We start from the raw sequence: 23,862 nt of genomic DNA, 5'->3' as shown, positions 1-23,862 counted from the left end.
ATTTGGGAAGAATGGAAATAGGGGGGCCCTGCACAATCTTTTATTATAAACATTTTCGCCCTATAAGAACTAGTTTAAGGAAGACCGGATCTTATGTGCAAGAGACAGGAAACGGCCTTCTCCAATTGTTATGCGCACTAACAATAGGCGCGCACAAAAAAGACGACGACGACGAGAGCCGAGGTATATTTTTCTTGTTATATAGCGCATATTGCACAACAACATGCGTGTACCTACGTATGTACTCGGAAGGAAGGAAGGAAGATTATGTATGTGCCTGCCTGCTGCCCTCGTCGCCCCGTATATTTTTTTTTTCACCCAGAGGTAATAAGAAGGGTGTGCGAAATAATTTCCCGAGAGCGAGCGAAGCCGAAGAAAAGGCAGATGTTTTTAAAAAGGAAAGATTTTTTCATTCTTCCGACCGTTGTGTGTGTATCTGGGGCAGCTGGTGGTATATATAAAATTTAAAAAGCCATTCGATTTACTTTTTAATTACGGCCCATTCTTGAGAATGTGCCGCTCGGCGACAAGAGATGCTCCAGTCTGATCCCCTTTATTGCTAATTACAAGTGCTTGTTGGCAATAACTCTCTCACATACACACAAGCACATCCCGAGTTTTGAACTGTGCGTTTTATTGCATACTTAATGGTTACGACTATTATTTGTGAGACGTGTTTTGATGTTGCAAATGAGCAAATGGCATATACCCGCGACTCACGGTGGCACGCCGCAAACGTGCACATAAACTTTTTATTGTGCCGTGGAAAAGTGCAAGGGCAGTCGTAAACGCGATTTTTATTTACATTTCGCGGCACTAAACAAACCCAAGGAGGAGTGACGATTTTTATTTTAAAATTAAAAGAAAGCATTCCAAATTTTTTTATGGCAGCTGCAAACAGGACAATTTTACGACTTTTCTCTTTAAAAGTTTACAAGATAAATTTTTTCGGGGGAAATTGTGTTATTTTTTTCAACATTAATAATTCCAAAGTGACATCCCCTTTTTTTCTTGGAGAATATCTGTTGGCATATTCAAATATCAATAACGAGCGTGCACATTTATGTAAGCAGTAAATATAAAAAGCGTAACAATAGATCACCTGGAGACGTTTCAGATTCAATCAATGCGCGCAGATTCACGCTTGAGCTGATTTAGGGGCTGAATTTTGAGAGGCAATGCATACGTAATAAGGAGCAAAATGGGTCGGCCCAATTTACATACATACACGGAGGGAAATTTACGACCGCGATTCTCACGGTTTGCGAATAAAACGCACGGCTAAAAGGAGGCAACCTGCGCCCCTGTCAGAGTTTTAAAATACAATAAAAAATCATTTTCCCCCGATGTTCATTTTTTCATCAGCTGGACGGTCAAGGGTCGCTGGCGAAAAAAGGCTCAGATTTTTTGAAGGAAAACGTCAGTTTCCAGTTGATTGAGTCCCTTTGAAGTCAACGATAATTTTCTATAATTTGTCCAACCAAGGGTTTCGCGCATGCACGTTTGTGTATTTGACAAGTAACATTTTTATTTGGTCGCATTACCTTTCAAGCGTGACACACTCGAGTGAGCAGCGGACAAAGATTAGACGGCCCGTTCGTGATACACGCAATCAATGCGCTGCAATCGAATGGCATAATCACGGGCAATAATCAATTCAATACATAATTTGCTTCCTAACTCCTTGACTTGCACGCTTTTGTCAGTGAGAAGGCACCCTTTCTCTAATCGCGAAGAAAGGGGTAAATCCGAACAACAATAACATCGAGATCGGGAATTTTACTTTTATTGCCCTAGGCGGGGTGTAAGCGAGGTAAGGGAAGAAAGGCAGGAGTCACTGACTCTTTTTCTCTCTCTCGCGCGCGGGGATAATAAATAATGCCGAGAATTTATTTCAAAAGTGTAAGAACTAGTTCAATGGTGTATGAATTTTGACAATGGAAGGTGTCGGACTTCAATACTCTCTTCTAAATTTATAGCCCTTGGAGTGGAATGCTCTATTTGGAACCCTAAGGGGCCCCTCCCTTGCCAGCGATGTGCCGCCGCTATTCTTTCTTATGCGACTCGTGAGATTCGGCGGCCACAGCACGAGCACCCATATCGCGAGCCGGTATAAATCAAACCGAAAACTCCGAGCTCTGATTTTCCATCGATGAGAACAATTATTATTGTCTTGCGTCCGCTTCAGTTCTCATCGCTAAATTTGCCGAGACTTCAACGAGGGGGTTTCGTTCTCAAGGGGCGAAAGAGAAGTGGAGCACCGGAAAATTTTACTTCCGAAACGACGCTTCTTTGAATCGTTTGAAATATAAAACTTTTTTCTTTATAGTTATAGTTTCAGATTTTTTCCGGTAGAATTTAATTTTTTTTTTTTTTGTATACTGACCCGCATGACTTTTGACGCATCCTGTTGACAAGCATGATAGTCCCTTCGTTTTTTTTATTTATACACACAAAAATTAATTACATTCACCTCTAAAAATAACAATCAAAGCCAATTAGCCGGGCAGCGAAAAGCGCCAAAAACCCTTCGCACCCCTTTCACGAGTTCCTTTCAAGCGGGCTAATTATGCACGGCCAATTACGACACTCGCGGTCAGACTCGACGGAAAGTACGCGAAAAATGCTCGTTCTTTCATTCTTTCTTTGCGCGAGAGAGAGAGTTAAGCACAGAGTAAAGTGGTTTCGGGGGCTTTTCAGGGGGAGTGTCTGCGCGGCGAGTCACGCTTTGTGTGTATGCAAAACCGGAAGTTTTCTTTTTCAAATTATTATTACCGATGCAAACGACGCGGAGTGAGTGCGCGAGCGCCGCCGAGTAAGTGAGTTGAGTGCGCGCAATCACAACTCGGAAACTGGCACCAGATGTATGCAAATATGGCTAATAAGAATTTGATACTCGCTCTCTTTCTCTCGCTTTTATTGTAACGGATATTTTAAAAAATTCGAGACGTGGCTTATGCTTGCCTATGTCTCTTCCTTCCTCTCCAGCATGCATTTTAAAATGTATAATGCGCGCGGTGCATTTGCATTATTAACTATTTGCATAACAACGTGTCACCTGCCAGACAAAGCTGCGCGCGACATGCGAAACTGCCGCTTGCATATGAAGGGGTGCGATTGCGATCTTCACGCATCACAGCAGCACGTTTTATTATTTCATATATAATAATTTTCATATCTGTGCTTGCGTCGCTTCTATCGCTACTCCATATGTCCGTCTGTCGTCGCTAATGTGCTTATAATTGCCAACTTCTGGATTTTTTTTTTGGAAAAATCAGAGAAATCTGAGAAATCGTTTTCATTGTTTCCCTAAAGCGTGCAGTAATTGTGTGATGGTACTGATGGTTGCAGGCAATTCATTAACTTTTTTAGTACTTTTTTTTTAGTTTAAATTTTTAATGGTAGAAGAAGGATGAGCGTGTTGAGATAAGGTTGGAAAATTAGTGCTCAAAATTGTTGGTGCTCTGGAGTTAATGAGACGAAAGCTTCAAAATTTTGTAGAATTAGAACAGTAAAAGCAACGGTAAAAGAATTTATAATATTTATTCTCAATTTCAAATTGGAACCATTTCATGTACAAAATTTGAAATAGTATTTATAATATCTGTTATTTTTAAATATGTAAATAATGTTATTATTGTATTTTTAGTTTTTTTTTATCAAACTTTTTCTATTTTATTTTTAAAATATTTTATAAACTCAAACTTAAGAACATGTTTTATACAGATTAATTGTAGTAGTGATTTATTATTTTATTGTATCAAGCCAAACATAAGTAATTTTTTATTTACAAAATTATATTTATTTAAATAAAAACCAATGCGCTGGTAGCACCTGTGCTTTCCCTCAGCCGTCACTTCCCTGCCTCTTCTCACGATGAATGAGCACAACAGTGCAAATCGTTACTCAACCGCGACTCAATTGGGCGCCCAGCAGCGGGCCCCGAAGTCAATTTTCATGTCCAAGTGCCGCGAGCAGACAGGCGTATATGGAGCAACATGTAATAACAATCAGAATAGCGAGACGCGGCACTAGAGCAATTTATGTAAATGCCTCGGCGGCTAATCCGCCGGCGGTGCTTGGCTGCATTTCCACCCCCTGCCACCTGCAGTCCTGATTAGCATACCAGGTGCAATATACATTTTGGAGAGAAACTTTTTTGAATTTTAACGTTTTGCCCGCACGGCGTGCGAGATCGTTTTTTCTTCTTGCATACATTTCACGCCGCGTTTCGCGTCAAATTAATGAAAACGAGCAGCTTTTGTTTGTGCCGAGAGAACACGCAGACGTTGCGAACCGCAAGGAGAGCGAAAGGGTGATGTATTGACTTGCTAATTAAAAATCGACCCTCGCCGTAAATGCAGCATGGGAAAGTGGTAAAAAATTTCAGCACAACTACGGCGAACAACAGCAACTGCCGTGTAATGCGGAAAAACAGAAAGGCATTGTTGAGTCAGTTTGATGAGTGACAGGTTGCGTTGATGTGTCCTTTCTTAACGCCAGCGAAGGGGTTGGAAAGGGGTAAGGCGAGAAGAGAGGCTTTTGCACCTGGCTTCTATTATTTTCTTCGAGAGGCGCAGATTTGCTATTAAACAAACTGCTCACATATCAAAGAGGAGGCAAACACAATGAGCCCCACCTTTTTCCACATACTTATATTTTTAGAGACGAATATTGCAATTATGGGAATTTTATTGAACATTAATTTAATTATATTACTTTTTAAATATTTTCCTTTTGAATTAAAAAATTTATTTATTTGTAAATTACGAGTTTTAACTGTAAATTCTTTTAAGAATTTTGCATCATTTTGTTAATTTTTCTACGTCACCGTCTGAATATTTTTGGAACAAAATTATAAAATTTTGTACAAATGGGGTTACTTTAATTGAAATAATATCAATAATTTTTAACGAAGTGTAAACTGTTGACTATTCCTAAGCGTCATTGAGCGTCATTAAGACTTGTATTATTTCTAACGTTATATAGAGTAAAAAATATTTAAAATATTATATTTTACAGTAAATATCCTGTCTATAAATTTGCCTTTTTTTTAAGAAGAAAAATTAAAGTCAACTGACAACCATTTCTTGTAAAAAATCTTTCAAAGTTTCAAAGCCCTAGCTGACAATAAATTTGGATTTATAATAAATTTGCAGTCATAATATCGTTGCTGTTTTAAATTAAAATTTCCCCCTTAAAAATATGTATGATGAATATTCAAAAACATTTCAAGCTCGAATTAATGCACTGGCATGTTATTGCAATTACAAATAATTTAAATTGGCAATTACTGAATTTCTGCGATCAACAGATAAAACTCATTTCAAATGCAGTTCAGAGATTGTCCGTTTGTTTAAGCGCAACCGCTGGGCCGAGAAATTTTTTATAGGCGCAGATGGTGCGATGCTTAATTCATTGTTTGTGTTGCAAACCATAACGGAATGCTCGTACGTATTGACTTGCTAATTAAAAAAAGACTCGGTACAAAATCGAAGCTTCATGGGAAAGTGATAAAAAGGCGAAACAAGACGGCGCCCATTGTTGCGCGGCGGAAAAATTGAGTGACAGGCCGCGAACAATGCAAGGGGGCCGAGTCGTCAAACGCTGAAGGAAAACTGTCAATTTTTTCGGTCAGCCCGTCTCTCGAATTTGAGTAATGAACAAACTTTTCCTTTCTTCCGGAGCAGTAATAATTATCCTGAAAAAAATGCGGTGATTATAAACGGTTGAATGGGCATTGTCTGCGAGAGAGCAGGAGATGCCTCTACTCGCATGCAATGCGGTTTGCGTTGCTGCCCCCCGAGCACCTGTTTCCAAACCGGACAAGATGCTCGTCTGACGTGATTCGGCTAAATAGTGACATGGATATTCTTGAGATAGATCGAGAGAGTGCAGTTGTCACTCATTCAGCTCGTCATGTAACGATTATTTATCACAAAACAAGATTCATCTCATGATTATCGCGCACGGACTTCATCATAACCAATGTAGAGTATTATTTATCGGTTGTTTTCTTTGTGACACGTGAAAGGGTTGAGAGGCTGGATTTGTGTATGCATTCAATATTGTGATTGCGTCTCATATTTTATCTCTTTCTTTCTTTCTGACGTTCGTTGATTTGTCGTTGTGTGCAACAAGTCGGGATGCACTTCCGATTGGCGCGGATCGATTTCAATCTCGGTCGAAACCACTTTGTGTGTCTCCGTGGGAGAGAATTTTTTATATTTTACTTTGCCGTTCTAATTACACAAAAGAGCCGCCGCCGAGGACAAATTACTATTGAGCGGTTTTTTAGCGCAAAAGGGCTCTTTGCGAATTCACGGCGCGTCGCGGCGGACCACTTTTTTAGTACAAAGAGATAAAAGCAGGCCGTATTTTACAGAATGCTCTTTAGTTGAGGCTTGCATTAGGTCAGTTTTATTCCGTTTGTGGCTGGTCGGCGAGGCTCAGGTGCGGCCAAGTTGTAGAAAAAAGAACAACACGAACTTCCTGATAATGAGTTTCTCATGAGTATAGTGTGTGTTTTAAGAGGCTGCTGTCCATTCGAGCGAGCACGCCACATAGTAATTTCCGTGTGCCCGCTCTTCAGGTCATTTGAGATTTGTTTCTCTGATAAAAAAAAATGACCACACTTTCAACAGCAAAGTCCGCAAGTTAAATAATACAAAATAAACAATAAATACAGTGTTTTACAAGTGCTATTTTTCAATATAAAATTAAAAAAATTTTAAAGCATCAAAGATTAATTAATAATTTTTAATTGTTTTTTTATAAACGTTTTTTTACTATAGTTAGATATTTTTCTTATTTTTTAATTATTCATTTTGACGTCTTCCATATTAACTGCATCTAAACATTAAAAATAGGCACATAAATTTAAGTTGTAGTAGTAAAAATATAAACAAGGCACAGTTGTTTAAATGATACCTTGATCATTGAAGATAAAAGTGAAATTGAAAATTAAAAAATAATAGATGAAACGTTTGTTTTCCAGAAGAACATTTAAAACTTTTGCATTAATTGTGAATTGTTAGTTCAAATAATTATTAAAATATCACGTTTCAAATTCCTTTTGGGTTAATTTTAGTTTCTGTTTTATAATTTAGAAAAAGAAATTTAATTGAACATTATTTCTGAATCTCAGCTGTTAGCTGAGGTTTTGGATTTTTAATTCGCAAAATAGTTTTGAAAAAAAATGGACCTTATTCATTATTATAAGTTTTAAATTTTCTTCTGAAATCTTACGGTGCATTTAATAAGTTGAATTTAAATTTCATAATTCAATTAAACTTTTATGTTGTTCATCAATGATGAAGAGTGAAATTTCAACTTGGGGAAGCGTTGTTAATCGTTCTATAAAAAATATTTTTTATAATAGTATTTAAAAAATTTGGCATAGAGATTGCAATTTCTGATGATTTTTTTTTTATTGTTCCAGGTGCAATGCTCAAGTGGGCTGTCGGAGTTGGCGAGCACGCGGCGGTCCCCCCACCTTCGTCAGGGCCGCCAGAAGCCGTCGCACCCCCAGAGATCACAGAAACGCCGACTTCTCGACCAAAACGCAGCCTCCGACGAGCTTCCGAAAGGTTCCACGTGCTGCCTGCCTGCGAAATGCAAGTCAAAAGAGCCATCGTCAGAACCATCTACAAGGTAAATAAAATTAAAAAAGAAATCAAATTGATTCTTCAAATAATAAATAATACCGAGGAAGAAAGGGAAGGTTATGCAACCTGCTTCACTCCGCTGCGTTGCATGTTGCGTACATTTTTTATGGGGATTTCCTTGGGGCTGGATAAATATTATCATTTTACCAGCATAGTTTCCGTTCCCAACTTTTGAAGAGAACTTTTCGGGTGGCGGCTCAAAAAAAGGTAGCCATCTCTTGGAAAAGACGCTGCGACAAAAGGAATTATTTATTTGCCGTGGGTGACAAAAGTGCGTTGTCTTTTTTCATTCCGCGGAAAAAAGGGTCTCCTCGGCGCAGTCTGAACTGTGTTGTGTGTGCGGGTTGAAAAAGACCGAGTCGACGGTCGGGAAATGTCAGTTGCGAAAACTGGAATATCACATTTCAAAAGTTTGTCGCGCGCGAAACACAATGCAGAAAAGCAAAAGGAGAGAGAAGAGAGATGCATTATGGGAAACAAGTCTCGGAAAAAGGAATACGAATCATCTTGAAACGCATTGTTATCTGTTTGCAGCCGGTGTTGGCTGCCTCACATATTAAAAGGCAATGAATTTGTTTGGTGAGAAAGAGAGCAAAAAACGGTAACGGTCTGATGGGGTCGTCGCTATTTTTCTTTTGACTGTCCCGTGGCCCATTTCTTGTCAGTGCTCCCCTTTTCCATTGTCATCGCCCTGACATTTCTCCTGCGCGCTGCATCTCCTCCAAGAGAGGGTCGCGTCCTCGTTTTTGTAATTAATTTCCCATCGCCGCAGAATTAATCGCGCAATAAATGCCAGATTTAACGGCGCTCTCGCCCATCCACTCGTGCGCTGATGGAAATTTTTTGAGCGCATCCACGCACGGGCCATTCCTTTGCCGAGTACCGACCGCAATAATAAAACGCACTCCTTTTCTCCTATTTCTCTACTTCACCTGCCCTTCTTTTCACTGGTAATCGGTCCGTACGGGTGAGAAGAAAAGCAGAGACGCTTGGCCGTTTGCGACCGATCTGATAAGCGAATTAATTTCTGTCTCTGGTAATTATGGCTCGGAAGATGTTGAGGTTTTTCACCTGCATTGATGTTCAGCGGGATTGTTGTGACAACTTCACCTGTCCGATTCTAATTTTCTTGCAAAGTTAGCGAATTGGAATTTTTAAGAAATAAAAATATTTAAGAAATAATATAATACTAGCGGAAGTTGGTGTCATTATGTTAGTAAAAATTTAGCAATTCTATTAAAAAATTATTTTCCATCAGCCACATAATATGATTCAAATTATTTTAAATAAAACCATACTATGCGAGTAGTTTATAACATTTTTTTATTTCTTCAAAACTAACATGTATTTAAAATTCTGTAATTTTTCAGTGGTTAATATTAAAACTTAAAATTTATTGCTTATTTAACTACTGTTGTATTTATTGAATTAAAAAATTATTGCAATTATTATATAATTTATAACAATGCAATGCTTCATTGGACGAAAATGTGATAAATTTTTTGCATTTTGGTAAGATCTTTCAGTGTTACAGGAAATGTGATATCGCACAATAATTTTATATTATATAAATTCAATGCAAACAGCCTTCAGGCGCAGTGTTGTTATAAATAATCATAAATCATCCCTTTTTAATTCTGCAAAGTATTATTTAAGTGGTCAACTTTATTACAAAAATAATGTTCATACTTAATATAAGTAATTCATTGACTTTATATTTTCTATTTAAAAATTTCCTTTCAATTTGGTGGAGCAACATCCAAAATTTCCTAGAAGAATCAGGATAAAAAAGACGTTACGATTACGTCTGCAAAACACCTGCATTGATTGCTTGAGACACGACCCAGATACTCATATTCTTTCACCTGCTGAAAAGTGAAAGAAACCACCACCCATCAGCTCATATGATATATTTCATGTTAAAAATTTCAACCTAACACCATTCGATTGTAAAGATTGTTCAGAATCTCACCTGCCATCTCAAACCCATCAAAGGCAATAAAAAATTAAAAGTCAGTTGGACTAATTACCCAAATTTATTCACCTGAGAAATGAATCGCAGGTGATTTTGATTTGTCGGCCGTTGCGCGAGATTGGAGCAGGTGAACCCTGATTTCGGTCCTCCAACCGCCTCTCGTTTTCCTTTTTGCTTTTCACTTACTTTTCTGCTCACCACCCCATTCTCATTGTTGATGCAGGACGGCAAGGAAAACTCGTCGGCGGAGCGCGTGGACGACAACAAGCAGGCGACCGGTGGACTTTTGCAAAAGCTGAGGGCTTTCGGACCGCTGGCCAACCAACTGGAAATGGAGCAGCGCGGACCTTTGGGCGACGTCACCAACCAATCGCCGGTCACGTCGCCGAGGGCGCCCACCACCGAGAGAAAAGGTATGTGTATGTATTTTCGCTCCCCCCGAGGGCGTTATCGCATTTATTTCTCTTGTGTGTGCACGCTGATGGACTGTAAAGAGAGGCACGTGATGAAAGACGGAATTATTTTTCTGGCCAAGGATTTATGGCGGTCATTTTTCGCTGACAACATCTAGAATCGATTTTCCTTTTTTCGCCGTCTAACTGCGACACACACTCTCTTTCCTATTTTATTTGCGGAAACGTACTAATCAGGAATGGAAATAAGTTTATTTTTCCTATTTGCTTTAAAAAGTAAAAAAAATAATGATAAATTCGTTAAAATTTAATTCTCAAAATCAACGAAATTCACTTACATGATGGAAAATTAAGTTTTTCTTAAAAATTAAGATTTGTTCAATTTTTTTTAGCCTTTTTTTCAACAATTTTGAAATCTTTTACAATTTTTAATCATCATTTAGGATTTTTCTCCTATTTCATTTTAACATATTTATGTAAAACTATTTCCATAAAATACTCCAACATTAAAACAAATGCCTTTAAATAATGATGACTTATTTAGCCATTTTCATCTGCGATTTTCAAATCCTTAAAAAAAAAAATGTTGATCGCTTCTCTCAAAATCTGAAAATTACACCATACTACAATAAATATTCAGATGTGAATAATTGTTTTTTGGAAGCACCTGGAGTGTTAAAATTAATTTTTTTTGCTACCTCCTCCATTGGCCACGAACCAAATAATGAATAACCCAGCTAATTAATGACTCGCGGCGAAAACAGAGCATTGTTCGTGTCATCAATATTCGAGGAGCAATTCCTGTTTCGTTTTTTTCCAGCTGGCACTACAATGTAAATTTTCCTCCGCTTGCTCTGGCGGTTATGATGTGTACAAAGTGCATAAAAAGCCGAGTATGGCAGTATAATGAATGCAGCGCAAAAATATGATGGTGTATTTTTCTCTTAACGTTCATGCGCTTTTGTAACTCAAAAAGTGTGTCAGCGGCTAGCAAAAAAGTTTAATTAAAACTTTGCAGTGATAGCGGCGTTTGTATAAAGAGAGTGCCTTTTTTCAGCTACCCCGGCGAGAAGTCGATCTCGGCGGACCATGACTAAAGGGAAGACAGCCGCAAATGCAGAAAACGATGGGTATGTCATCAGAAGTGGATTTTAATTATCGGAAAAGTGGTTAAAAGTCTCCCTTTTAACCATTTCAGGCTGTATTTTACTTCAAATAACATTTTAAAAAATCCAGTTTTCTAGTCTGCTTTTTTCAAAAAAATTATTGCAGCTGAAGCACATTTTATTTTTTATTTTTAGTAGATTTTAAAATCTAAATAATGAATTTCAATTTCAACCTCTCAAAGTTAACTTCATTTTGGAAAAAATTTTAAATAACTATTTATATTCTTTAAAATGTAAATTTAGCAGAATCACGTAATTCACAATTATTGTCAGAATGTATTTTTGAAAAAATGTTTCATTTCTGTAGTGATCCAATGAGGCCGAAGTGCACGTCGTGCCACTCAACCCCTAAACGGCGGCTGCCCAAACGAACCCCGAAGCGAAAGAAGGCTGCTGAACCCCAATTTAATCTGTCGCCCCTGAAACCCTCCGACCTCTGCATTGACTACAGTCCTGACCTAGGGGACAGTCTTCTCGCGTTACGAAAACGTCTCGAAGAATCGCTCGCCCCCGCTGCCACCACCGTCACCACCCAGGTGGACAACCCCCTTTATTTCAACCTTCAACCATCCTCTATTTCAACCGTTTCGCCGATCAGCAGACAAATTTCGCGTCTGCGAATTATTAGTCATGACGAATCTCCCCCACCCCTGCCTGCAAAGCCGCCCCCAGCAAAGGTGGACACCAACGAAAACACCCTGGTGTCGCAATTCATGGCCACCCTGAAAGACATCAACCTTTCCTCGCCCCTCGAAACCACCATCACCAATGACCCGAGTCCCTCGACCAGCAGCTGCAGTGGCGGGAGCAGAAAAAGGGCCCGGCGTCACTCGGAAGGGCAGACGCCCGTCGCCACCAGTCAGAGACAGCGACGCTATTCGGACAACTCGACCATCTCGGCCAGGTCTTCGTCCATCAACACTGAACCAGACACCACCTTGAAGGCCACGGAAGCGTCGATTGCCCTCACCCTGCCCACCCCGAGACTCACCCCTGAGCTCAACTGCTGGCGAAACAGCGTCGCCTACAGCGAAGTGTCCGCCCTCAACGAGACGTGGGACTCACACAGACTGCACACCCTCTTGAGACAGCAGGACAAAGCCCTGGCTGCTGACCAAGACACGCCACCATTTGAAATAAGGGTGAGAAAATCGAACAAAAACTAAAAAAATAATAATAATAATAAAGTCAACAAACTTTATTTACCCATTTTTTTAAATATATTAAATTAAATTAATAAATAATAAATGAACTTCAATTCATTTGTTTTATTTTTGGATACAGGGATTCTTGCTTTATTTTAAATAGATTTCTAATTTTATTTTAAAAACTCTTTTTTTGCAGATGGAGACGAAATCAATTGCCGCTTTGGCCAGTATGGAACCGTTCACTCCTCTCAGTGCAACCTGCGAAGCAACTATCCAGCAGGCCAGGATCGTTGACCTGACTAGTCTGACCAGCCGAAACGCCACCACTTCAGGGGTGGACATCATCGCCTTGGTAGATTCTGTCCTCAGGGAACACATAAAGGAGGAAGACGAGGTTTATCAGACGCCCGTGGCCAGTTTTGAAGGCCAGGAATCAAAGGACAGTCCTGTTGCCCTTGTAGACAGGCAGTCCCGTTCGAGACGGTGTCTTGCGTACGTCTCTCCGTCCAGCAGACAAAGATCAGCGCTCAACCTGACCCCTTGCCGAAAGAAGAGGAAAAGGCCCAAGACTAAAGGTATTTTTGTTTTTTTTTCTTTAGTGAAATTATTGTTCTGTAACTAGAAGTGGTAGCTAATTTTTTTCTCACATTATGGGTTTTGATTAATTTTAAATTTCAAGATTAATAACAATGAAGATTGTTAGTAAATAAATATTTTCTTTGGGATAAATAATGATAAAACTTCTGGTGAGATGCAAAAAGAACATTACCTCATTAGTTCAACTACCTCATCTCGCTGAATCAGAACTATTTTCAAGGCGATTGTTGAATGTCATGACTTGCACTTAAGCCACTAAGAAATCAATGTCACCCGTTTGAATTGAGCGAAAGTGAAATTAGAAACGAACTGTGGCGTTCGCAAATCCATCTCGGTCAGCTGTAAATTTATTCTGCTGGCGTTGCACCACCAAGTAAAATGGAAAACGCTCGCTCTCGCTAGTTCTCTGTGAGGACACACAATGGATTTAGCGTTCTTGTGGGCGGCCAGGCTGAAATCAAATTTACTGTTCCTCCCGGATAAAGTCACGTAGAGGCCATTTTCGCGCCGCCGTTTCTCCTGCTGCTCAATAAATAAATTATTTTTATGTTTCCCAGGCGAGCTGAAGCTGTCGCTGTACAAAAATGCCGGCTTGTTGACTGTTCATGGTGAGTAATAAATAATTGAAAACGCCAGGGAGCGTGCTATTTATTTGATGACATCTTCTAACAAGTCTTATTTTGCCCATTGCAGTGATAAGTGCCACTAATCTGCCCCAACGTGATCCTGGCAAGCCAGCCAGCGCTTTTGTGAAGGTAAGGATTTTCATGACATGAAAATTGAAAATAAATAGACGGAAAAACATTTCAAATAAATATTTTATATAAACTTGACTTTATTAATAAATAGTAAAATTTTTTCAATTTTCCTTATCAGAATTTTTAATCAAATTTTATTTATGGTTTTAGATTTGTGTATTGCCCAAGAAAGGTTGTGATGGCGGTCCAATTGGTGAGACGCAGAGGACAAACGTGCGTCGCCCTGCCTCAGGACCTGCTGGTTGTCCCATTTACCGCTTCGACCAGAAGTTCTCGCTCGAATTCGACCCTGAGGAAAAAGTGGCCAACGAATGCAGGGTGCTCGTCTCAGTGTGGTTGCGCCCGCGGGCAGAGAAACACCGGTGAGTTGGCTTTGCTTTTCTCGCTTTTCTCATCTTCCTTTGCTGCGGACGAGAGAAAGGGATGGATGGAGGGTGCGAGTAATTATGCGCCTCAATTAGGCGGCGGTTTTGTTTGACTTACCGAGAGGAAACTAAGAAAGCGCCTGTGAGCAAGAGAATGGAAGCTTAATTTTAGTACTGGCATCTTGCGGTGCGTTTTGAATCCTAAAAACATATTTACATAAGCAAACCATATAAAAAAAACACCGTAATGCTAAAATTTAACTAGCTTTTCTCTTTCATATTTTTTAAATTTCAAACTGACAAATTTATAGGTGCCTGTTTTGCAAAACAGTACAAATTTTGACACAAGATGGTGACACGATTCCCAAAATTATTTCCCTTGATTTGATAGCCTACACGGACCAAAATAGTCTTCATGCGAATTTGATAAAATCATGGCTTCGCGATATATTACGGTGTGTTGTGTTTGCCGCCTAGGGTGACATTCACGCGACGCCAGACGTTCTTCTATCTCGAGCTCGCCGCCCCCGGAGCCATAACCGCATCCCTTAATGGCATTTTGCAAAGGCGCCTCGACTGTAATTAAGCCCCTGTTAAGCGGCCTCTCCTCACCCGCAACAATAATTAGCCCGATGACCAGCCGGCCCTAGCAACTTTGCAAACACGTCAGCAACTTGGGTTCGACTTTAAATTCAATTCCACAGCGAAACGGGCCTACGATGGCTTAATTATGCGCAACAGCCAGAAATGAAGCCTTTCGTTATAACTTTGTAATTGGGGCTAATTGCATTTTGCATTTATAAATGAAAATTTGTGGCTATTTTACCCTAGAACATTCACTAAAATGAAAATGGTGGAAAATAAATATTTACATTATTAATAAATTCATATAAATTACTCAAGATTTTGACACTAAATAATTTTCAGCTTTAAACTCATATTAAAGACTATGACATTTAAAATTTAAATTCAAAATTTGTAAGCCACATTTTCTAAAAATTATATTTATTTAAAAAATTAAAGTGTTTGTTTTCTAGCCATAATTTAACAGACGCGTGTAAATGCTTAATTTTAAATGTAAACCCTAAAATTAACTAACTTTAGCAGTTAATGTTCAATTTCTAGAATTACCAGTTTTTACTTGATAAAATAATTAATTTTTTAGTTTGGTTTTGCCAATAATAATATTCTTTTACAGTTGTTACAATCAACGAACTTGCATTTTTATCGGTCAGATTGGGGTTCAAAGTGAACTATTTCACAGCCACGATCAAAAGACCATTCATTTTCAATCGTATTGCCTAAGGGGGGTGCGAAAGAGAAAACGATGAAGTTTCCCCGGTTACCACTCGAAACGAGGGCAAAAAGAGATGTAGCTTTCAACTACCGATTCAATCGCACGCGCTTATCGGGTGGGCTACATAATTTGGCGACGGTCCGGCCAGGCGCTTTGCATGCTGCGAGGCAAGCTACGACGGGGGTAGGTTTTGAGGGCGCGTAGTAGTCTCTGTCACATACAATCAGCCAGCATTCCTCGGCTGCTCCGGTGCTGCTGCTGGTGGCGGTGCCGGCGCCTCTACTCGCTTCTCTCGCTCTTTCTGTGTGAGTGACGCCACGGATCAATAAGGGGTCACGTGACCGGCCTACCAACCCTTGCGCGCACCCCTGCTTGTTTTTATCGGCGGCGGCCCATACTGGCGTAGAGTTGCAACTTTTGGCCGGGGCTGCTGCAGCCACAGCAGTCGCGCGTACGCGGTCGCGCCAAAATTCGCCCCGGTGACAGTGAGTGCCATTCTTCCGCCCCCGGAGCCCCCAGGGAGGCGTTTTAGGGCCCGCGAGGGGCGCTTCAGGGTGCTTCACATGCGTCTGGCGTAGTCGGCCGCCGCGTCCCGTGCCTGGATGCATGCATGTGAGTATCGCAGACGCGTAAATCTCGCGAGCAGGTGCATCTACGACTCACCCTCGCTTGCTCGCCCGCCACTGCTAGGGGTGCAAAGGGAATCTTTCGAATCGTCGGCGATTAATTTCGAGCAGTGCTGAAAGATGCACTCGGGGATTTCATACACGGCGGCCGCCCTTTGACGTTCAATTAGCCTTGTTTATGACTGCCTTGTTGCAACGGAAAATCTTTTGCAAGTGGCTCTTTGAAGTCGTTACTTTCTTTCAAGATTCAAATCGGTGAAATCGAGCAAGAGCTGCAGATTTGTTCCCTCCTTTGTTATTCAATTAAGCGAATCTTTGACCCGACGATGTAAATTTAATTTTGCAATCACACTTGGTACGGCTTCTTTTGGAATTCATACTTCGCTACACAACAGCAAAAAAAAAAATTCATTCACTCTCTTTTTGTGCAAAGTTTGATTAACCCCTTGTGCAAGCAAATTGGTCGTGACGCGTAATAGAATCAGGCCGCCCTCGTAGCCAGGCACCAGGTAATTAATCCCAATCTCATTCTTCTTCACGCTTTTCACCTCCGTAAATATTTAGCCAGCGCCGGTAATCAAGCGTCGCCTCTAATTAACGCATGCGAGCGAAGAAAAAAAATAAATGAGCAAGCGAGCGACCATTTCGCCGGCGGCCGCTTTTCAATCGACAAATTTGGCAAGTGTGTGCCTCTTTCACGTCTCTCGTCAGCGTGCTTTTCACTTGTACGTACGTCGTGTGCCTTCTGGTGAGAAACGCCGCGTGACCTCGCAGTATCGATCCTCGCCCGCTCTCCGTGGCCGCAATAAAATGGAACTCTCTTGTATTCAGATCGCACACGAGTGCTCGCGAAAATCAAGCTGGCCGGAGCTTCTTCTTTTTCTTTTCCACCCATTTTTAATCCAGCTTGGCCCCTGCCGGCTTTTGTAGTTGGGCAGCGCTTTGTGCAGCCGGGCGCCGCCGGTTGCATATTTGCCCAGCTCGCAGGGGCTACGGTGGTAATTGCGGTCGCGTCGAGAGCAGCTCCCTGTTTGCTTTCGCTCGTCGTCTTCGCCGCCGAGAGAAAATCTCTCAGCTGTGTTCGCAGAAATTTGGCACCCGGAAATTGGCACTTGCAGATGGGCAGCCGGTGCCAGAAGCTGTTGGCTTGATGAGAGTCGAGATTTGATGACGATGCGCGTGCCAAATTTGCCTGAAAGAATCATTTGCCGACCCGTATCTGTGCAATTTATGATTGTGTAATTGCCGGTGGTTGGATTACGTGAATTTTAATACTCCGCCTTTTTCCACTGGAATCAAATCATTGGCACTAAAAAGTAAAAAAATAATTGGCTTATTTTCTGTTAATTTTATTTAATTAATTTATATAATTAGCTTATAATTATATAAAGTATTGATTTTTTTCTTAGTTTTACAATTTCATAGTAAATCTATAACATTGCGATCAATCAAGTTGACCTTCTTTAGTTACATTGATATTAATAAAAATATTTTGGATATATTTTAATAAAAATTATGTTACATAATCTAAATTTCTGTAGATATAAAATTTGAATTTGTTATGAATAATTAGTTTTTATTCTAAAAATTAAAGTAGATGTATTACTTTAAATTTAAATTGTGTAAAAAAATCGAATTTGGCAACGATTTTTTTTCGTTCCTACCGAAGGTCCGTCAGTTTCGATCAACTTGAGAGGGTTTCGGTAAATATTTATCGTTTCGTCGAACCCGTTGCTCTATAGCTCTATTCCAAACAATGCGATCCGCAATCGAGGGGCCATCGGCACGAAACGAGCGAGCCCTTGCGCGCGATCGAGGCGTTCGTTCTGTGCTCAATAGAATAGGGAGGTCAATTTTCCGGAACGGCGCCATCAAACGGTCGGTGTGTCAATTCAGCTCTCGACTCTCAAAATCAAACACACCTGCAACGCCTTTTGTGACCGAGTGGTTTTGTTTGCTCACTACACTGCCATTCATTAAGCATTCTGTTTGCCCCAGACGATAAAAGCAGGCAAGCAAAGTGCATCAATTAATAAAGCACGAGAAGGAAAAGAACGGGAAAGATGGGGGAATGTTCTTAGAGGAAAGAGCGAAGTGTGGCGCCGCCCTGCTATGTACGCGCGCGATGACGATTTACTCTCAATGTTTATCTCCTTTTGTTCGCCGCTGAAACTTTTTCCAGAAGAATCTTCGTCAAAAGCCGCTGGAATGGAATCGGCTCAAAGTACAAGCTTGAAAAGCACTCTTGGCAATGATTTTTCAGCACGTTGCTTTCGCTGCATAAATAATTCGCGTGCCGCTTTTGTGCATCCTCCTCGCCGTTTTGATGTCTTCCCGAAAGCAGCAGACTCAAATATTAATCGTGTGCCAACCTTGTGCAGACGACGAGCGCAAGTAGTGCGTTGTTTACGCCAGGCCGACATTATTCATGGTGCAAAGCCACCCCCTGTCGGTCGGGCCAACGCTGAGCACCATTTATAATTCATCGACACGCCGAGATTAGGCCCTGGAATAAATGTTTATCACTCGTGTTGCCGGTTAATTATTCACTCAATGAGATTGAGCGACTGCCTACGCACGCTGCTTTTGTGACTAATTGAGCCAAAAAAGTGTTTTTATAAAACGAGTGACGTGTAAAAGTTACGTTAATTAATTTTATATTGGAGTTAATATGATTTTTCATTAATTGTTCAAAAATGTAATTCTTTGCTCCATGAACCAAAAAATTTAATTAAATCCATAAATACTACATTATCAAAAAGTTCTAAAGTACTTTTTTCATTCAAATCAATTTTGAGATTTCTTGTTTTATGTTGTATAATTTTCGCCGTAAACTGTATAATTTAATATTTAACTTGATTAACTCTTTGGTATAATAACTTTTATTTTCATTAAATATTAACATATTAAACCTAATAAACTATCATTTATAACAAAATTGCCTAAAAAATATGATGTAAGTCCCATTTTTATACAAAAATTATTTTATTAAGACGGTTACAATGGCTAAAAACTTCCTTTGAAATATTTTCTGCTCTCCTGCGTATTAAATTTGCCGTGCCCCACTTTTCGAGCCTCACGGCGCCACGCAGATCCACCCCCGAGGAGCTCAAAGGGTTAATAAATCGCGTTGGTGCAATATTGATTGGCTGCCGCGATAAATATCTGAGATCGCTTCCGCCGCTAAATAAATCAGCACGTGGATGACGGAGTAATAAATAAATCGGTCCCGGCCGCCGCTAGTCAATCTCAATTCCTCCCAGGTGAAATCCACCGATGCTGCATCATCGCTTCATTTTTCAGCTCTCGCTGGCTGGCCGCGTGCCAAACAAACTCCACTCCGCCAATCTCAACTTTGCCGGGCCGCACTTTTATCTCAGATTTTCTCCCCCTATCTCTTTGCATAAATTTTTCTCGTTTGTTTGTTTCCTCGTTACTCATTTACATCAACTAATCCGTGTTTTTTTTGTTCTGTTGCAGAAAGAGCGAGTGTGTAGGATGCATGTCCTTTGGAGTCGACGATGTATTTAAACAGGTAAGCTGATTTGCCCTTTTTAATTAATTTATGCCGCTGGAGAGAGGACCGAAACGTGACTGCCCATAAAAGCAGAGAAGGTGCTCATAAATTTCGTGGGCCCTCGCTGCAAATTTCATCAAGCCCTAAATTGCTGCACGGCCAGCTGGCGCGGAGGGGATCAAATTTTAGTCGAAATAAAATTGTCATATTTAATTAATATTTCCAATTTATCCAATTTATTTATTTTCCGTTCGTTACAAGTAAAAATGAAGGGAAAACATGAACACAATCGCATAAATTCATTTCTGAAATAAAAAAGCTTTTTTTTCAATTAAATAAAAAATTATTCAATAAAAAAAAATGTAGGAAACATATCACACTCCTGCAAAGTTTCTTTACAGACGACGATTCTTGTCGCAAGTGATTATTTCCAGAACTTTTTCATAAAAAGCAGCCGGGCTAAGAATATCCCTCCGTCAGTCAATAATAGCCGCCGAGAACTGAAGTTCTCCAGCAAGTGTAATAAACTTCGGAAGAAAAACGCTCGTCCGCCTTCCTGACGAGGCGAAAAGTTTTGATTTTATCTTTTGAAAAGTCGTCTGGCCGACGCGACTCCTCTCACAATGCGAGCGATAATGGCAGGACATTATAAAGCTTTGCCTAAAGGTCGCCCTTTCTTTGACCCGCGACGACGTCAATTACAACTCAGCCGGCGTGGTCGCAACACTTTCAGTACAGCGCCGAGACCACCTGCCATTTCGCCTCCTCGATCTATTTTCGCCAGAGCCGCAGATCAATGCCTCTGCCGCACGGAGGTGGTGGCGCGTGCGATAAGCCGCTCGCCGTTCCTTATCTTTTTTATTTATGGATGCACGTGCATTTGCCAAATTAAAAAAAAGGAAGCTCACACCAGCCCCGGGAGACCAAACAAGCCTGCCACGCCAGCAAATCACACGCAATTCCATAGAGAAATTTGCATAAAACCTGCACCATAGAAAAGATTTAAATGCAAAATAGTTATTTAAATTTAGTTTAAATTTTCCTATATTAGGAATAATAGATATTTCAATTTTTACTAATCCTTATTGTTTTATAAAATATTTTTTAAATAATATTTTAGTCCTGAAATAATTTATTATTCTTTTCTGTTCAACACTGCTGGATATAAATTATTTTTTGAAAACTTTTTAACTTCCAAAGTTTACTGAACAGAAGCCATTACCTGATAAGACCGGTGCAAAAATGACTTCCGCTGAAGAAACTTTGGAACTTATAACTCCATAAATTTTATCAATTCCATGTATTTGAAAGCATGAGTAATAAATAAAAAGGATTTATATCGCATTTTTTTTTTATTTTACAAAGCTGAATGAAATCGGTGAACAGATTCATATCAATGCTCGTTTCAATCAAATCAAATGCAGAGTGCTTTTTGATGCCCTCAAAGTTTCTCACCAAACGCGGTGCCGACACTTTCTTTTTGCACAGCACAATCATCAAGAGTGAATTATTCTAACACTTGTAGTGCTTCCCTGAGGAACGTGCACGAAAATCGTGCGAGGACAAGAACGAGGCCGGCAAGTTTCTTTCAACTTTTTATTCCTCTCCGGAAATACGGCCACGTGCAGGCCAGGCCACTCGATTGCCGGTTCTCGTGTTGCTGGAAAATTAACAGCAAAACTTTCCCTTTTTGCCGGATCAAATCTGCGTTTTATCTGCGGGAAAATCGCAAGGTGGTTGAGAACGAGAGCGAGTGGAAATTTTGGCGTCCACTGCACGAGCTTGCTATTGATTTAATGCAAATGCGGTTTTAAGTGGCGCCTTCTGGGACTGCTTAGTGAGTGAGAAATGAGCGTGTTTTCCCGAGCGTTTGCTTCAGAAAATGGCCAAACAAGGCAGGCAGGCGACGTGCAATAAAATGAAAAATAAATGCGCTTCGTCCGGAAGTGGCGTCCTTGGGGAGCGCAGGCAAATAAATGAGCGTTCGCCAAATGAGAACGCCGGAGCATTCCTGCGTTTGGCGTCCTGGGAAATTTACACGCGTTTCCAATTTCTGCCAGCCAAGCTTTCTTCTCTATTCCATTCCACGATAGGAGCCAAACAAGATTCGATCTATGCTCTACAAAAAGTTAAAAAAAGTTCTCTCGCATTTTTAAAATTAAAAGTGATCAAAGAAGTAATTTTGATTTCTGATTTACAAATTTGATTCAACTTAAATGATTGTTTTAAAGAGCAAAAAAAAATTAGATTGAATAAAATTAAATACCAATAATGTTTATTATGTCATATAGAAATTCGGAATATTCATAAAATTCATATTTCTTTTAATTATCTTTTTTTATCCTGTGGCAGTCCTGTGGAAATAAACTTTCAAGAAATCTCACTTGTCAGCGCCTACAAGAAAAGAACTTTCAACTCTTGCGACGGAATTGTAACTCGTGCGAAATTATTTCCGGAGTGCAAAGCCGGCGATGACAATTTAACTTTTCAACAAGTCGCGCTCGCTCCTCGCTCCTCTCATGAGTTGGAAAAAACAACTTTCCAGTCGGCACGGCCGGGAATACAAAATGAAACAACCGAGTAAATTCTTGCTCGCAACGTCTGCGGGCATTAACTCGCAGAGTCGTCGTCTTAATCTGGCCATAACCATAAATTCCGGGCTGTAACGACACTAAAAAGTGTGCAAATGTCACAGCGCTCTGCTCGTTCCAATTTCAAGAAACGATTGGCCAGGCATTGGCTTTAAGGCTTTGAGTTTGTTTAAATTTTTGATTACTATGGAAATTAATGCGAACCAAAGTTAAGGATCTTAAAATTTTTGGACTCATTTCCACTCCGATTTTTGCTTCTGTTGAACAGAATTATTCTAATAAATAATAAACTCATATAAGCCCCTAATAAGAGTTTGTCGCATTTGTAAAATTTATGAGTCTATTTCATATTTAAGAACCTATCAGAATATTCATTCATTTTTAATTGCCTGCATACATAAAAAGGAAAACAATTTATGTTTTTTTTTCATGAACATTTTTCAATATTTTAATTTCTTATGGAAAAAATATGTTGATTTTTAATTTTTTATACATACATTTGAAGGTTTTCAATCTATAAAACGAGTGGTGTCCGAAATTAACATTGTACATATCTACTTTTTAGTTTTTCTCGAGCCAACACCTCATTCCACCCTTTTAAGCAAGACAAAATGATTGCATCAGAAAAGAGCGATCTAGACCTGTGAGAATTTTGGAATAGTGGAGCAACGGGTGACGTTTTGGAGGGCTTCGGGGTCGATACTCGCGATGTATATTCACCTCGAGCCGGGCTTCACTTTTTTAATGGCGCGTTAGTGGCGGCATTCCTAGCCACCCCTCGTCGGTTCATCTGAATGGGCCCATAAATAATTCCCGAAATGAAAAATTCACTTGGCCAAATTGGTTTGCGTGACTTTCGGTGAAAAACGGCTGGAGCAACAAATTGCTGTTGTTTGCACTCGCGGCGTGTTGCTGCATTTTATCTAATTCGTTTCCCGGGTGACAGATTTGACGGCGGGTTTGTTTTGCCCTTGGAGCGGAAGCCCTGTGCGAAAAACACGACGTAACTCAAACACGAGTAGCTTCATTTTGAATTAGAGGAGATAATTGATTAGGAGACGTGGCCTCTGACCCAGACTATTTGATTGATTGCAGGACGTGCGAGGGTCTTTCTTGGTACTTTCTCCGAGCACAGGTCGCTCCCAGAACGTAGCAGTCTCCAAATCCAGTGGCCAATTACCAGGTAAGGATACAAAAATATCTGATTTTTTTTTTTAATATTAAATTAAGGAAAGATCTTTGGTGGAATTCTTAATTTCAGTTTATTAATAAATTATAAAAAAAAATTATGAATAATAGTTAACGCTGAACAAATAAGAATTTGCATCAACCAATTATATTTTGTCTCAATATAAGATTTTATTCCAAATATTTCTCATATCCCCAGAGATTAAAAGGAATTTTAATTTTTTTTTAAACAGACTTCTAAAAATTTTTAGGAATCAAATATACAACTGAAAAAAATCACTCATTCCCAGTCAGAAACATTTTTTTTAATATATAAAGACTTCGTGATGTATTAATACAAACCACTTATATTTTATTCAATTAATTATTCTAGGAGCAAAAAATATCACCGAAATGGCGGAACACGCGTCGGACTCGAGCATCGACGATGCGCGCGAGAATGATGGAGTCACACCCAGACGTAAGTTAATTCTTTAATAGTGAAATGCGACTATTATTTAATATCTCGAAGCAAAAACTTCATTTAAAATGTGAGACGTCCAAATGACCGACCG

At 39.9% G+C, this 23,862-nt stretch overlaps 1 protein-coding gene across 9 annotated transcripts in view; it reads left to right on the top strand.

Annotated features, from left to right (window-relative positions):
• The window catches only part of LOC132202026 (uncharacterized), a 50,095-nt gene that overhangs the window by 6,642 nt on the left and 19,591 nt on the right, over nucleotides 1-23,862 (top strand). For all 9 annotated transcript variants that reach the window (XM_059628659.1, XM_059628658.1, XM_059628651.1 and 6 more), the window contains exons 2-12: nucleotides 7,442-7,653; nucleotides 9,866-10,055; nucleotides 11,113-11,185; nucleotides 11,529-12,363; nucleotides 12,566-12,944; nucleotides 13,524-13,574; nucleotides 13,660-13,721; nucleotides 13,875-14,086; nucleotides 19,493-19,547; nucleotides 23,216-23,303; nucleotides 23,682-23,768. In XM_059628659.1, coding sequence (XP_059484642.1) covers nucleotides 7,447-7,653; nucleotides 9,866-10,055; nucleotides 11,113-11,185; nucleotides 11,529-12,363; nucleotides 12,566-12,944; nucleotides 13,524-13,574; nucleotides 13,660-13,721; nucleotides 13,875-14,086; nucleotides 19,493-19,547; nucleotides 23,216-23,303; nucleotides 23,682-23,768 — 2,239 coding nt within the window. In that variant the 5' untranslated portion in view covers nucleotides 7,442-7,446. The remainder of the gene's footprint in view (nucleotides 1-7,441; nucleotides 7,654-9,865; nucleotides 10,056-11,112; nucleotides 11,186-11,528; nucleotides 12,364-12,565; nucleotides 12,945-13,523; nucleotides 13,575-13,659; nucleotides 13,722-13,874; nucleotides 14,087-19,492; nucleotides 19,548-23,215; nucleotides 23,304-23,681; nucleotides 23,769-23,862) is intronic.

The sequence above is a fragment of the Neocloeon triangulifer genome, unplaced genomic scaffold (genome assembly GCF_031216515.1).
Source record: "Neocloeon triangulifer isolate White Clay Creek 2 clone unplaced genomic scaffold, ASM3121651v1 ptg000014l, whole genome shotgun sequence".
Lineage (NCBI taxonomy): Eukaryota > Metazoa > Arthropoda > Insecta > Ephemeroptera > Baetidae > Neocloeon > Neocloeon triangulifer.
The sequence above is the reverse complement of the archived record's forward strand: the minus strand, read 5'-3'. Positions and strand labels throughout refer to the sequence as shown.